Source organism: Chaetodon auriga, chromosome 13 (genome assembly GCF_051107435.1).
Source record: "Chaetodon auriga isolate fChaAug3 chromosome 13, fChaAug3.hap1, whole genome shotgun sequence".
NCBI classification, from domain to species: Eukaryota; Metazoa; Chordata; class Actinopteri; order Chaetodontiformes; family Chaetodontidae; genus Chaetodon; species Chaetodon auriga.
In genome coordinates, this window is record NC_135086.1 from 2,049,326 (window position 1) to 2,064,415 (window position 15,090).

Below are 15,090 nucleotides of genomic sequence, written 5' to 3' on the forward strand. Positions count from 1 at the left end.
CTCAGTTTCTGTCGAAGATGAGTAATGAATCCATTGTTGCTCCATCTGTACCAGACTGCTTTATCTCCTTAGGTTTGTTTGCAGAGATTACAACGTTCATAGACCAACCTTGCAAGCCTTTTTATGCAACCAAAGGACATCTCCTACTCGTGCTTTCTCTTAATATTCAGTGTCCTGAATAACCGCTGAAGCAAAGCTTTCCTCCCTGCTTTTATATGACAGAAATGTCAAGTGGTCCAGGCTCCACACTCAAAGCTAGGTGATATATTATCTCTCAAATTCAGCCTTTGGGATATTTATTAGAATATTTCACTCTGCCAATTCATCATGTAAATTTGTTCCCATCTGCCAAAGAGCTCAGTAAAATACTGAATTGAGACACAGCATGCACTCCATTTCTTTAGCTTGTCATTGTCAACAGATGAGCATGCTAAATTCAGTCAGGTTAAATAAGTCCAAAACCACTCGGGCAAGAGCATTCAAGACCACTTCGGCTGGATTTGGTCCCAGGTCATATTTTTGGTGAAAAAACTCACCTCACTACAGGTGGAAACGTCAAAGTCAATTTGGAGATTTTGGGTTATTTTGCTTCCACAACATATCTTCTCTCTCACTAATTTTTTTATTCCTAAAAATGTGGTGAAAATGGACTTTTAATGGCTGTTCACAGACTGATATATCGAGTGATAAAAGAATTTTGAACCTATTCTGGAAATGTATGCTAATTAATTATGTCTATTAAATTATATAATGAGTCATTTGCATATTCAAACATAAAAGCTCAGAGGATTTGTCATGCAAGAAATAATTGTCTTAATGTAAGTAATCAGCTGAGGAAGTTTCCTGCTGATATCTATTGGTTCATTTCTTTACTCTGTTCATCTGTAGTGTCGTGCCTTGATTTACAACATTATTGAATGAGTAATGGAAAATTAATTGTATTGTATGCATTCATACCAAATGACAAGCCTGTATACACACAGACTAGTGTCTAGTAAGGTTAGTAAGTTTCTTTTTATCATCGTCCATTTTCTCTTCCTGCTGCAAAACCTAACTATAGTTTAATGGTTTGTAGGTGAAGACAACGATTGTGTATCTTTAGTGTGTCTTTCTAAGTACAGCTGGCCTGAGTTTGCATCACCAGAAGACGGATTTGGGGATGACTTGGACTCTTGCAACAGTTACGGGGTCAAAAGCAGCTGCAGTGAAGCCAGCTATTTGTATTTATGTGAAACTGACAGGTGCATGTCTGTGTTCTAAAACAACAGGAAGTTAGTTATTGTAGTTTGTATATCTCAAACAGGAGATGAGAACAGCTAAAAAAGAAAAATGTAAACAGATAGGGACTAAAAGAATGGAGGTGAAGTTGCAGTCCACAGCATAACTCATGGACACCATGGCAACATTATACTTATTTCATGTCCCCCAAAGCCCCTAAATTATTGAAACTGTAGTTGAGAAACTCAGAACATGATGAGGAGGGCGACACAGCTGTATTGATTTTGTCTGCAGAGGATCCAAAGTGTCCGAATTTGAAATCCCCCTAATTTAGATAAGACTTGAAATTGTAAAGAATTATTTTCGATCCTTACAGTTCTGCTCAGTAGACTGATCCCTCTGATTGGTTGGCTCAGCCGTGCATCAGACACACATTAGAGCTGTATATAGTGGAGAGCTGCTGTATGCAGTCGGATGCTCAAACCCTGCACCAGTGCTGACCATCTGAGACTGACCCAAACGAAACTCATTTTAAAGCTCACAGAAAACGACGACTTCATGGCCTTGCTTTTAATCCAGCAATTTTTCAAGGCACTTTGCAGCTTTTTCCCTTCTGTAGCACATCTGCCTGCTTTGTTCGAGTACTGAATGTTATGACTTTATATGTAGCCGTTTTACATGTTAAAGATGTTCCCAAGCCTTAAAGGGATTTTTGCTAAACCAAACATAATGTGTTTTATACAACTTCTGTCTGAATTTGGCGACATTTGCACTTAAAGCTTTTTACCCTCGCTTTCATTGAAAGCAAGTTACCTTGAAACGTTGTTGTTGCATAGGAATGCATCTGAAAGTGGAGTCATTTGAGAGGTATGTGGCTGACTGACTGGGTTCCTCTGCTCTAAATGAAAATCCAAAAAGCCAATTAATTAATTGACTTTTTTACGTCATGATTAGAGTTATGCATTTGTACACACAACGCGTGTAACCATCTCCATCATCAGTAGCATTTTTAGGTGAGCAGCTACTTTGGATAGATGTAAAAACAGAAAATGAAAGAATTTTACAATTCGACATAATGTGCCATTTTACATTTTCCACACAGTTTAACACAGGTGAACGTTTGACTGAGCATAAACTTGTTCTCCTCAATTTTACTCTTTAAATGTTTTAGTTTGGGTAGCTTTGTTTGCACTGCTGAATAAGCCCAGCGTTGCCTAAAGGACTCCTGCTGCTTTCGTGTTTTGTAATCCCCTCAGAAAGGCACCTGAGATCCTGAAAGCCTGCTCTTGACCAGGTTGACTTCCATCAGTTGTCATTGGGAGCGTGGGGCGACACATAGCAGCTTCTCAACCAAGCATAAAATGAAAATATTCTGTCCAGCCACTGACCTTAAATAATGGTAAATAACAGAAACCAAGGATTTGTTTAACATGCATTAATCCAGAATTAGATGAATTTCTAAGTTACTCAGTGCCACTAAAACCAGAACCCAGCAGGTGGCGCTTTGCCCCAAATGACCCTTTGTCTCTATTTGTCGACACAGAACATTCAGTAGGTAACAGTCACACAATGTGGAAAAAGCCATTTTCCCCATCGGAGATGTGGTGAAAAGAGAGTCTGAGCAGAGAGGATTCGTACTGCTCCCCTGGGTGATGGAGTATGATAGTGATAAATACTGCCGACGCTGATGTGTCTGAGTACTATCCAAACTGCAAACTGTCAGACTAGCACAAAGGTCCGAGGTTAATAATGACTGAAAACACAAAGTGTGCGGAAACACAAAATATGTGCCATATGAATAGAACTGATTACGCACCATAGTCAGATACCTGGTTTCAGAGTTTTGCATGGAACTGCAAAGAATTAGGAAGAACGAGGCAGTGACTGGACACAGATGAGTTTATCAAATTTGGCAGCTGATCAATGGGTACATTTCAGCGGTCAAATGGCAAACTAATAAAGATGAAGAACAAGCATTTAGGTCTATTGAAACTGTCCAGTGTGAGGAATCCTGGTATGTCCAAGGAATTCATGCCAACAGGCGCTCTGGTTTTCAAGGAGAAATCCTGTGTCTGTGTGCACCTTAAAGGTCCTGTGTAGAGTTTTCTTGTTAACAAACAATGTTTACATTCTTTCATTCTTTCATTCACTCGTGAACAACTCACCAACATTCATTGTGCTCATCCTTGAAGTCTGTCAAACATAAAAAATATTTCTAACCGTTCTAAGCTATCCATATTTACTTGCAGGCAGTTTTCATCTTTGCTGCCTTTGTTGGCTCATTGCTATACTTCTTAGCACCTTAACGCCACCTAGTGTTGATCAGTAATAGTGTGAAGCCAGCAGCATTAATGCAGATATCGCCTGTCTGTTTGGGCATGTGCGTCCATAGGTGCACAATACAAGTAGGGACCCACTCTTAAAAACATGGCTTCATAACAGTGCAAGTGGTCAAAAGCTTTATACCTTTAAGGCGACCATATTTAATGAAAACACCAAACCCTCATCAACACGACCATGAAACAGCTGTAGCTATAGCCCAGATTTGGAGTTGCTCGTATTGTAATATAACTGGATAATCATTTCAGCTGTACCTGCTGAGTGTAAATCTGTACATGAAAATGACGAAGGCAATTAAACAATTTGCTTAACTGGCCATGAAGGATAGAGGCTCCATCAGACTACACAGTGAATAAGAGGAGTGCAGATAATCACCTCACTGCTACAACTAAATATCCAAGAACAACCACAGAAACAATTTTCCAATCTTGTGTTTTTAAGAGAATTGTGTAGGTTTCGTGTATTGCACATGTGCTGAATCGCCAGCAGTCCTGTTTCTGGTCGAGAAGGGTTAACCGGCCTCAAACACAGTGAGCTCTGTCGCTGCTGGAAAAAGAGCAGGAGCCTTGGAAACGAGCAGCTTTCAAGCTCTCGGCCTGAAGGACATACAGGAAATCACAGTGTGACGAAAACTAGCTGCCATTTCATGTTTCTGATGCAAGTTGTTTGACAGTGTGAAGTTACACAAAGTTAACTTCTGTTTGAAGTTTAGTCAGTTTGAAGTTTCCCAGCTGGCTCCTCTCGTGTTTTCCAGTGATCGGTGTTATCCAGAACACACACTGTGCATGTTCCTGTTGAATTGTATTGATCTGCCAACTAATCCAATGATTAGACAAAGCGTTCGGCTGCAGGATATTGTACGCTGGTCCCTCCCTTAAAGAATCCAAGAGCACACAGTGGAGACGGAGGCTTACATTCAGATGGACATAACGAGAGACTAGCTGCACTGGAACACAGTACACTTCATGTCCTGCTTACTGTGCAGTTCACTTTCTGCAACCACATCCTCAAAACAGCACCTGTCACAGTGCTACAGACAGGTGAGTGCATTAGACAAGAAGTAAAATCACACCGACCTCACAAAAAAAAACAGTTGCAAAGACAGAAATGGCATGTGTGGGGAAATAATTTGCCTCTGTTGACAGGTTAGCAGGTGAGATACGTGTCATTGTATTTGGTATCTGTTGGGTGGTGTTGCTTCATAAACAAGAAGCCCTCTCGCACGGTGCTGACAAACAATAAACCATGACTTGGCATCTTAAAGACCAACAGAGTTTGTGTTTTTCACACTGCAGTTCCTCTCGATGCCGTGAAGTCCTCTATTGTCTTTTATGGTTCACTTTTTACATCAGTTTTGCAGCTCTACCGGTTGTGGTTCAAGCTCACCCCTGACAGCAGTTTTCAGCAAAAAGTGCTGATAAAGTCACTGTACTCCACCTGAACAACACCAAACAGCCCTTAGACAAACTTAGCAACTAGCTAATGGAGCTTTGAGGAGCTAAAGATCCAGATATTTCCCTCAGACAAAGTAAAGCTAAGCTCGCGCTATAACTATTTAAAAGATTGATAATGTGTCATTTGTGTTTAAAGCTAGTTCTTCTGCCCCGATGTGCTCAGTTGAATTATCTTCACTACTGATTGGTCAGGCCAGTAACAGTTCATGACGGACAGCCAGACAAGGGCTTTACTGACATCCCATTAATTAAACACAATGAGAATTAGATTTGCAGCAATCCACTCAGCAGCATAAATAAATATATAAAAGAAACAAGAAATCAAATAATCCTAATTTGTAAATAGTCATACATACATCTTTAAAATGAAATAAAGTATCATACGTGCATTGACAGTGTTACTGCACTTACTGCGTTAGCAGCAGCAGCAGTTAGGTATTCCACTTGAGGCCGGGGCTTCTTATGGGTTCAGCTGCCTGTCGAAGGCTCCGAGGAAAAAGCTGTTTCTCAGCCTGTTGGTCCGTGTGGTTGTGGAGTGCAGAGCCAATGATCCTCTGAGCCGTTTCAACTATCCGCTGTAGGTCCTTCCTGTCTGCTGCGGTGCAACTGGAGTACCAGACTACAGCAGTATGTCAGAATACTCTAAATAGTGCAGTTTTTGGAGGAGTCTGTTGCACCTCGGGATCCTCAGGTTCAGGTCATCGTCTTGACACCATGCAGACAGTCTGGACCTCCTCCCACGTCGGCTGATTGCTTCTCATTGGATATCTGGCCCACACTTATATCGTCTGAGCTGTGGGAGTGTAGTGAAACGGGAGGAGAGGAGTGGACTGAGGTGCAGCTTCGGGTGACGCCGGTGTTGAGGATGGACATGAAAACGGTGCAGTGGCTCAGCCATATGTGCTGAATGTCATGAAATTTTGTAATTAGTGCTCAAAAGGGTGCACTCATTTATTGCTTATTAATTGTTTACATGCAGGTTCTCTTTTTACAAACTTTCTGACTTGAATCTAATCAAACTGAGTTGAAGTCAACTGAATTGGTTTGAAATTGTCTCTTCTACATTTTAGGTAGAGCTGTTCAATGGATTTCTGTCATGGCAGTTGCAATTATCGTTAAACTGAATACACAGCAGCACATTTTCACTTCAGGGGACGACAAGATTCACTGAATTCCAGCATATGTAAATGTATACTATCAGGAACATAACGGCCTGACAGCACAGTGCATCATTGGAGGTCTATGAATAATGATCTGATGAAGAAACCACAAAGGCAAATAATGTTCCCTGACATGCAGTGAGGGTTGGTCTAGTTAATGAGGCTAAACAAAACAGAGAAAATGGGGACAGCACAAGTAAAATGATGTTGAATCCAGACTGGAGGAAAAGTGTCCACTGTGGAAAATTACTTTCTCTTGTGAGAGATCCAGAATTTTATTACTGAGAAGCCACAGGGACTCGGCGTAAGGCTAAAGTTGTTGAGTAGAACTAGGGGGGGTGTAGAATTGACAAGGCTCCAAGATATTTATCTTTGAATCATCCTCCCAATTAAAAGACTTGGAGAGCAAATAGATCCATAAATACACAGATGAGTTTTCAGTAGCTTGGGGCTCTGTAAGCAAGATATATTTATAACACAGCTCTGTCACTGCAAATGAAATAAGGCTGCATAATTGATGTCAGGAAGACAAAGAGTGATACGTCCAAAAATGGGCCTGGTCTTCAGAGAATTGCTCTGTTCTTTCATCAAGCTTTCATCAAGTTCAGCACAGTAAGAACAGCTACGACTCCCAACTCTCTGGGTTTGTTCCAAGGAGCAAGTTTACTGAGTTACGGTGAAAACCAAGAACAAATGGAGGTTTTGTTTGTTTATTTATTTATTTATTTGTTTATTTCAGGCTGTATCAAGCCAAGTTCCAGATAGGTTCAGTGTTTTACTGTCCTGGTTAAGCATCACTGTGTAGGATAACATGGAGTATCCTTGTTTATCGGACAGAAGTTAAATGTAGTAGTACAAATACAAGTGAGTAAAACATTGTCAAGTGAAAGATTTACTTCCATCGTGGTCTTTTATGTTCCATCTGTCCATCCTCGTAACAAAAAGATGGACACAGCCCTTCAGTGACCATGCTGGGAAACATATGATCACAACATGTCATATCAACAGCAACAGGTTCTTTGTTCAGGCATAACCCACATTAGGTTAGATTAGATTAGATTCACCTTCATTTTCAGGTACTGCGACAACAAAATTCAGTTCAGCATCTAACCACAAGTGCAAATGGTGTGAATAAGTGTAAAGTAGTGTACGTGTGTATAGAATAAACAGTAAGGGGTACAAATGTGTACACCAAGATTTATACAGATTTATACCGTACAGGTACAAGTACTGGCAAGAATGAATATCTGGAGGTATCATATGAATACAATGTGTACATGAGACAGTATAGATCATATATGTGCAGTATGGACAGCAGCAGTATAAATCTGAATATATATCAGTTATGCAGTATAGACAGTAGTATACATGTGTATGGGTATGTGAAAGCATATATACTGCAGGTTAAGTGTGCATACAGGAGCGTGGTATATAACATTAAAGGCCAAACAGTGGTTTATGGTCTTTTCTGTGTTCGATCACCCTCATGAAACAGGCGAACAGTTTGTGACAGACTGGCCTTGTAAATATGTTTCTGGATATTGGAAATGCTTCTCTGGATTGTTGGCTTTGTGTGTAGCACATCAATGAGGAAGTAAAGCCAGTGTCAACAAAACATACACACCGTCTAATGTCAGCCTACATCATCTTGGGCTTTAGGAATGTTGTGTTGATTACTGAGGAGGAGTTGGATGAATTGGCAGCAGCCAGCAGTGTACCAGTGGGTTTGGGCTGCCTTCAAGTCTGTCGCCACTGATTGGCATCAGCTGCTTCACAATCACTGGCTCATTAACAGCTGTGTGGGCTGGAACATCCAATCATATTCATTCAGGTGTGCAGTGTGGCCATTATAACCTCAGACTGCCTTTTTTATTGATCTTGTACGTTACATAACTCACACAATTCGTTTTAATCTGCATAATCTGCTTTGTCCCCTTGGATTTATGCACAGGCTCAGTCAACTACTGCACAGACGGATGTAGGTACTCTGATTTGCTCAAGGACACTTCAACAGCTTTCTGGAAAGAGGATGCTTAATACCAACAGATAATATAAATCATTTTCCCTCATTTCTTTCCCTGTGTCGTGCTATTTTGTGGTATTATTTACATGATGCATCATTATTGATGTGATTTGTTTGTCTTGTGCAGGACATCGGACCTATTGGACCGGATAGAAACTGGAAGGGCATTGCCATCTCCCTGCTGGTTATTTTGGTGGTGCTCTCACTTATCGGACTGTCCATTGTTCTGCTGTCGAAAGGTGAGGCTCCCTACGGATCCATCAGATCGTCAGAGTTTGTGAAAAATAAATGGAAAAATGTACGTTTGCAGACTTTCAACTTGTTATTCTCGTGCTCAGCATCAGTTTAATCTATATCACATCAGGATCCTTTCACAGTTTGCATGTATGCCGCAAACTCCTCCGTTTGTTCTGCCTAATTAGCATTTGTGTTCATTGAGAGCAGCACTGAAAGTACTCAGCGGGTAATCAGAGACACTGTCTGAGGTGAATCAAGCCAGGTTTGAATTGTTTACCCAGAGAAAATATGATGATGGGGAAATAAAAACGTGGAGAGGAGCTGTGTAAGACAACATCGAGAAGGGATTTACTGCAAAAATTGTCAGTTTTTGACATTTATGAAAAATGCTTTGTCCATATGAAGCAGGGCTACTTATTATTCAGTAGCTTTAAATAATATTACCTTACCCTTTACCTGTTCCCTCAGTGCCTGTACACTTTCCTTCTGTGTGATTTATAGAAGAACATTTGATTAAACGTGTGATTTTTCTTAAACCTTTCTCGCTGCATTTTAAGACTTAATTGTAAATTCAGAAAAACTGAATTTACAATTAAGTTGTAAATCACTGAAAGTTCATTTTTTTGTTTTGTTTTGACACTTGATAAATTGTCAACAGTATATTAAATGTGTTTTTTTTCCCCTGTAGATGATGGTGGCAAACCCTTTGGTTCACAGTTAACACTGGATGACCTCTTTCAAAGAAACTTCCAAATACACGATCCCGACGCGAAGTGGATCAGTGGTAAGCATGTCAGAAACTCATGAGACAACTGTCAAAGCTTTCTGCTAGTCAGACTGCTGTTCCTGTTACGGTAAGACATTAAGACATAGGAACAGGAAGCTCCATTATTACTTATTTTACTGCTGAGTGGCTCTAATCTGGCATACAGATTAGCAGAAACAGGTTTTAGTCTGGGTATTTTTGCATAACTCTGTTGCTTTAGTCTTCCCTTCCCCTCAAGACAAAGCTCAGTTTCTACGTGTGCTCAGACAAACATCACGAGATGCTGATAAACAAGAGTCGGGAATTCAGGTCCAGGAATAATGAACTCAGGATCACTGACACTTACAGACGGCGTGTTGTCATTTAGAAACACATGTCAGTGTGCTGTTGGCAGTATTTAACCAATGAAATGATGTCATTTATGTGCCTCTGTCACACAAAGTACCATCTTCAGCCAGTGAGTTCCCACGGTGGGTCACAGTCAACGACTGGAAGTGAAACCCTTCAGGGATGCTGGGAGAGATGTTTGTGCCACCATCTGTTTTCTTCGTTTCTCTTAAGAATCCAAGAGGCTCTCCTCCTGCAGACACCATGAATTACACGTCAATTACCACTTTTCAGAATGGAATGGTCCTCTTCTTTTAAGGCTCTCTGGTGAATCCAGTCCAGCTGTTCGTCCTGGTGCTGTCAAGCTGTCTGAGCCTTCCTTCTTCTGACAGGACCGCTGTGGCTCAGTCACGCTCAGCCTTCCACTTCTGAAAGCACGACCTTGCAAATCTACCTGCTCAAGTGCTGGCTGGCTCATAGAAGAGCTCAAGTAATCTAAATAAACGTCTGCAGACGTAGATCAACGTTGGTCTTCATTTGGAGTGGAGTTTGTGTCCACCTGAGGTTCACTCTCCTTCTACCTCCGTTTGTGGCCTCCACCAGCTCCTGAGGGAAGATCTGGCTCTTTGGTGGCTAATGCTCCAATATTTTGACCAGCTAATTACTAACTTTGTTTGTCTGCTGTTTGGTGCTGGGCAGGTAGTTTGCTGTGGTTCATTCTTTTGGCTGAAAGAAGCTGCCTGCTGTGACTGGAGTCAAACTTGATGAGAGTTTACTGGCAGAAATAAACAAAACAAAACAAAGCTAAAGCTCTCCGTAGAGTTGGGTGGTCTTAGTGGGATCTTTCATAATACTCACTGTCTCCGTTGTAAACGTAGTAATATTGATGAATTTAGCTCTGAGACCAGAAAGCTCAATGTACCGGCCCTTGCAAATTGTATGGACCTAAGTAAACCCAGCTTTATGCTCGTACATAAAGCTTCTCTGAGAGCACTAAGCCACATGTCAGTGACAAACAAATGGAGCTTTCAGTGTGGCTATGATAATGACAGGCTCAATACAAATATGAAAGCTGCTGCTATAAACACAATTATAATGTTCCTCTGTAATAGCTCGATAACAAGCCCGTGCTGCTGGTTCTTGTGTGTGTTGTCGTCTGATGCCGCAAAACTTTTACTTCTCTGGAGAAACCGTATGTCACTAACTGACTCTATGGGACTGCAAATGACAAGTGACACTTGTTCAGTCTTACATACCAGCATCAAGAATCACTCTCCTCACAGGTTTATATGAATTTATTTCACAAGGGGCTGTTGAATGTGCATTTCTTTACCTTGACAACATGTTGATTTAAACTTAAATTAAATCAGACCATCAGAGCAACAGAGACACCTGCCATCAGGACGGCTGTTAAAGTGCATCTGAACACCTGCTTCATCGCCACAGATAACACACCTCGCCCCCTCCACGGACTGCAGTGCCATTTGTGTGTGAATGCCAGCTCCATGACAGCTGCTCCACACTAAAATGCTAAGTCAGTCCAGTGTCCAGGGTCCAAAAGCATCCTGTTATTTGTTGGAGTAACACCAGGGTGCGTAATTACAATATATAGGAAGAAGACAAAGGAAACAAAACCATACAAGGTGTAAATGGAAATACCAACAGAAGATACAAAGGTTGTCTAACTTTATATTTATGAGAGCACCAACAATTTCAGTCATTTTAGTTTTAAAAACTTTGACAGTCACAGTTTGACAATCATGCTCATTTTTCAGAAGTAAAACTAGGACTCGTGAGAGTCCGGCTGCCCTTTGAGCCTCTGGTCAGCCAATGTGAGGTCCGTCTGGATCATGAAGGTACAACAAGTCAAACTTGTGTTGCTCCTAAGCCCAAAATAAGCACAATGTGTCTGCAGGGTGAATTTTCCAATAGCAGTGACTCAGCTGTGCTGGTCATTTATACACAAGTGCTGAGATGTTTTGGCCTCCAAACCTCACAGTACTCATGTCCGTGCGGAGTGTCAGTCATCCAGGTCATGGTTATCTAAAGTCAAGGGACTGGACTTTGTTGTGGAACTGGAAAACATTTTGCTTCTCATCCAAGGAAATCCTTCAGTTTTGAGTGGCTGGTGTGGTGTCCCTGATATTTAACCTCCTTTGGGGTCATTTTCACAGTCTTTGAGGTTAAATACCAGGAACTCTCTACCAATCAGGTAGAACTGAAGCAGCCCCTTGTATGAGAGGCGAAACATTTCCAAGTTTCTACAACAAAGTCAAGTTGCCCTTGACTCAGCAGAATTCAGTTTTTGAAACATCAACCAACGGATATTTTTCCACAGCTTATCTATGGCAGTCAGTGAGACGAGAGAAGAACCAGCAGTATTTTTGTTATTCCAGTGTGTTTCTACCATAATACACAGTGTCAGCTGCTGTACAACAGTCACAGAGTGAGCAGAGAGCCTGCATGCTGCCGAAGCAGAGGTCGTATAAAACTCAGTACAAGTAGAGTACTCATCTTAATATAATATAAATATAATAACATTGGATATTTTTTCTACTTTAAAAAGTACATCCTTCAAATGATTAATTATTCTTTCACTCAACGCTGCACCAGTCAGTGGTGTTTATGCTAGCAATCAGCCAAAGGACTGTGGAATGTGAAAGGTGTCACTCATGTTGAATTACTCTGCAGTTCCCTCCATTAAGCCTTTAAGTCCACTGTGGATTATTGGCCTGCAGACTCATCAGCCTTGTTTCTGGCTGCAGCAGGCAGCTGTTTCCAGCAAAACCCTCTGATGAACCACTGTGCACTTCCTGCCCAGAACCAAGCAGCACACAGCCAAAGTTAGCCACTAGCTGGCAAACCAGGGGAGCATTTAGCAGCTAAAGAGCCAGATATTTCTCTCAGATGTTGGTGCAAACGCAAACAGAGCTGAAAGAGAGTGAAACAAGTTGGTAGACTTGCGATAAACAAATAACAAAAAGAAAGAAGGGATGGATGAAAGCAGTGGAGGCCAAGATATTCTTTGTTTTAGATCTAAGTGCCAAGCTCCAAAAACACTGGAGTTCCCACAATGCAACTCAGCAGCAGCCGCCTTCTGACTGCTCTTTCAAACTCCACAGCCCCAGTTTGTAACAGACTTTCTTTTGAAGATTTGTTGCCACCAAACCCAAACCGAGACAACCTTCATCATCACGTGGCTCAAGACACCAAAACTAAATAACTATGGGTCGTACTAACCTGCTTGAAAGCTCTGTGGCTTTTCTGGCGAGGATGGGCTCAGCCCTCCAGAGCCACAGAAAACATGTTTTTGTACTGTTTCCACAGGCTGAATATTGAAGTGCAACATTAGGGTAGAATTCCTACTTGTTTGCTACCTTCACCTTAAATTTCCAGCCCCTTTGCATGTTGAATCAACCATGTCGGGTCAACAATTAAAAGCGTGTCTGCTGCTTTAACTGATACGACGCTGAAACGTGATTAGTTTCTCCACATCGCTGTATTAAATTCACAGACCGGTGATGTGCCATTTCTCAGTAACCGTGTCGATAGCGGCATAACAGGGGATTTCCTGTAATTCTTGGCCTCACAAAGCACTTTCAAGTCACGGGATAGCGGGGACACTTTTAATCACGGCTGAGATTGCGTGTCATCGTATCCTCTGAGCTCTTACTGATGAAACTGTTGTCAGCTCAGGAGTTGCCCAGATTTCCAATTAATGCTGCTGTAAAATGTTTTATGTAACCATTGATTTGATACATGCGAGGCATACCAAAGAGGCAAAAGGACTTTTTTCTTTTCTTTCTCTTTTTTTTAACTGTGTGTAGGGTTTCTAAATGACAAGAGCCCTTTTGAGGATTTCTTGCCTGTTGAGCACAAGCAATCCATCTGTCTTTCATATTTATTTTCCCGGCATTATACTCAGAAGTGTTTTGAGTGTTTGCCAGTCTATAGCCTTCTTGTCTGAGATTGATGCCTCAGAGCTTATTCATTGACATTTACATGAGATTGGGACCTTGAAATTATTTAGACCTGTCAAATGCATTAATGAAATTCAGCCTCCCTGGGCTATAGTGTTGGTTTGGGATTAGACGGGGTTATTGCAGGCACTCCTGTCATTGTTTCCACTGTTGAAAGTTGAAGTGTAATCTCATTGAGCCGAGTTGCCTCAGACAGATCCTCCTAAATGAGTCTTTGTTGTTGTTTTCTTCTCTCTTGTTAAACTCTCCTCTCAGGGGCTCCACTGGCATCTTTCCTTCACATAATCATCTTCTTGCTTGTTGTTTTTGGAGTCATTTTGGACGTTTTAACCTCTCCCATGGGGTGGTTAGGGGTATAGGTGGACATATTCACCTTTAACTAGTTAACTTGTTAGCATGCATATTAGTAGCATATTGGCTCTTTATTAGTCATTATAAAGCACTTATTAATGCCTCACCATGTTCTTCAAGTATTAGACCATTAACTAGTTATTGAGTTTTGCCTCAATAACCTCCCAACTGTTGCTTATTGGTAGTAAATAAGGAACATGTACATGAATTACGATCTTAATATCCTAACCCGAACAAGCGTAACCCCTAAAATGAGGCAATAATAAGTGATTTATAATGAGTAATATATGGCCAACATGCTACTAATAGGAATGCCAATGTGTCACTAGTTAATGGTGAATATGTGTACGTTAATAAAAGTGACGAGGTGGTAAATTAGAAACAGAAAATAATAAAATAATTAGCATAATGTTAAGACTTAGACAGTACGAGCCACAGTGTCACCTGGCCTGCCCGTCCATCTAACAACACACAGTTCCTCAGATAAAATCTCTATTAAAGAGCGACTCACTGGTGAACAGACGAGCCTGCGGTCTGTGTCGCTGACAGCCACAGCTGGCTCTGAGGCTGGTTTCTGCCTGGAATCAGCATCGTTCAGCAGGACTCAGGTAGACGTTTTGTAATGTGTTCCCACAACATCTAAATGAAGGACACGCTTGGTTCAAATCACATAGACGACAGTTTAGACAAGGAATCATCTTCATCGTGAAACGGCGCTTTGGTGTCCAATAAGTTTGATATGTGAAGTTCATGTTTGTTAGTTTATGATTTGGAAACATTCCTCCAAACTCCCAGTCAATGATGATTCCTCTGTGTATGTTTTAACAAAGCGCTGTAAATTAAAAGAGACGTGCTCAAGTTAATCCTAACAGTTTCTTAATTAAGCCCATTATTGGAGGGGTAATAGGTTCCCTGTCACTCAAAGTACTTGCAGCCGGTATAACAGAGCGTAATATAAGTATAGACAAAAAGAATCGGATGAAAGCTTTTTAAACTAGTATTATATATAATGTGTCCGAAGCTACGTGTGCTGCATACTGAAATGATGTGAATCATCTCTCTGGTGAAACACATTTCTAAACTCCAACATGCTCTGACATCCAAAGACATGACTTTTTTCTCTTTTACTCAGAATTTTCAAACCAAGTATCCAAAGCTTTCGCAGCTGTCACATTTCACCGTTTGTGCCCAAGTAAAAATAAAAATGATTACCGATCCAATGATTACGTGCAGT

At 41.1% G+C, this 15,090-nt stretch overlaps 1 protein-coding gene across 1 annotated transcript in view; it reads left to right on the forward strand.

Annotated features, from left to right (window-relative positions):
* The window catches only part of LOC143330370 (inactive dipeptidyl peptidase 10-like), a 92,788-nt gene that overhangs the window by 46,500 nt on the left and 31,198 nt on the right, over positions 1-15,090 (forward strand). Inside the window, exons 2-3 of the mRNA XM_076746893.1 lie at positions 8,323-8,434; positions 9,121-9,216. Coding sequence (XP_076603008.1) covers positions 8,323-8,434; positions 9,121-9,216 — 208 coding nt within the window. The remainder of the gene's footprint in view (positions 1-8,322; positions 8,435-9,120; positions 9,217-15,090) is intronic.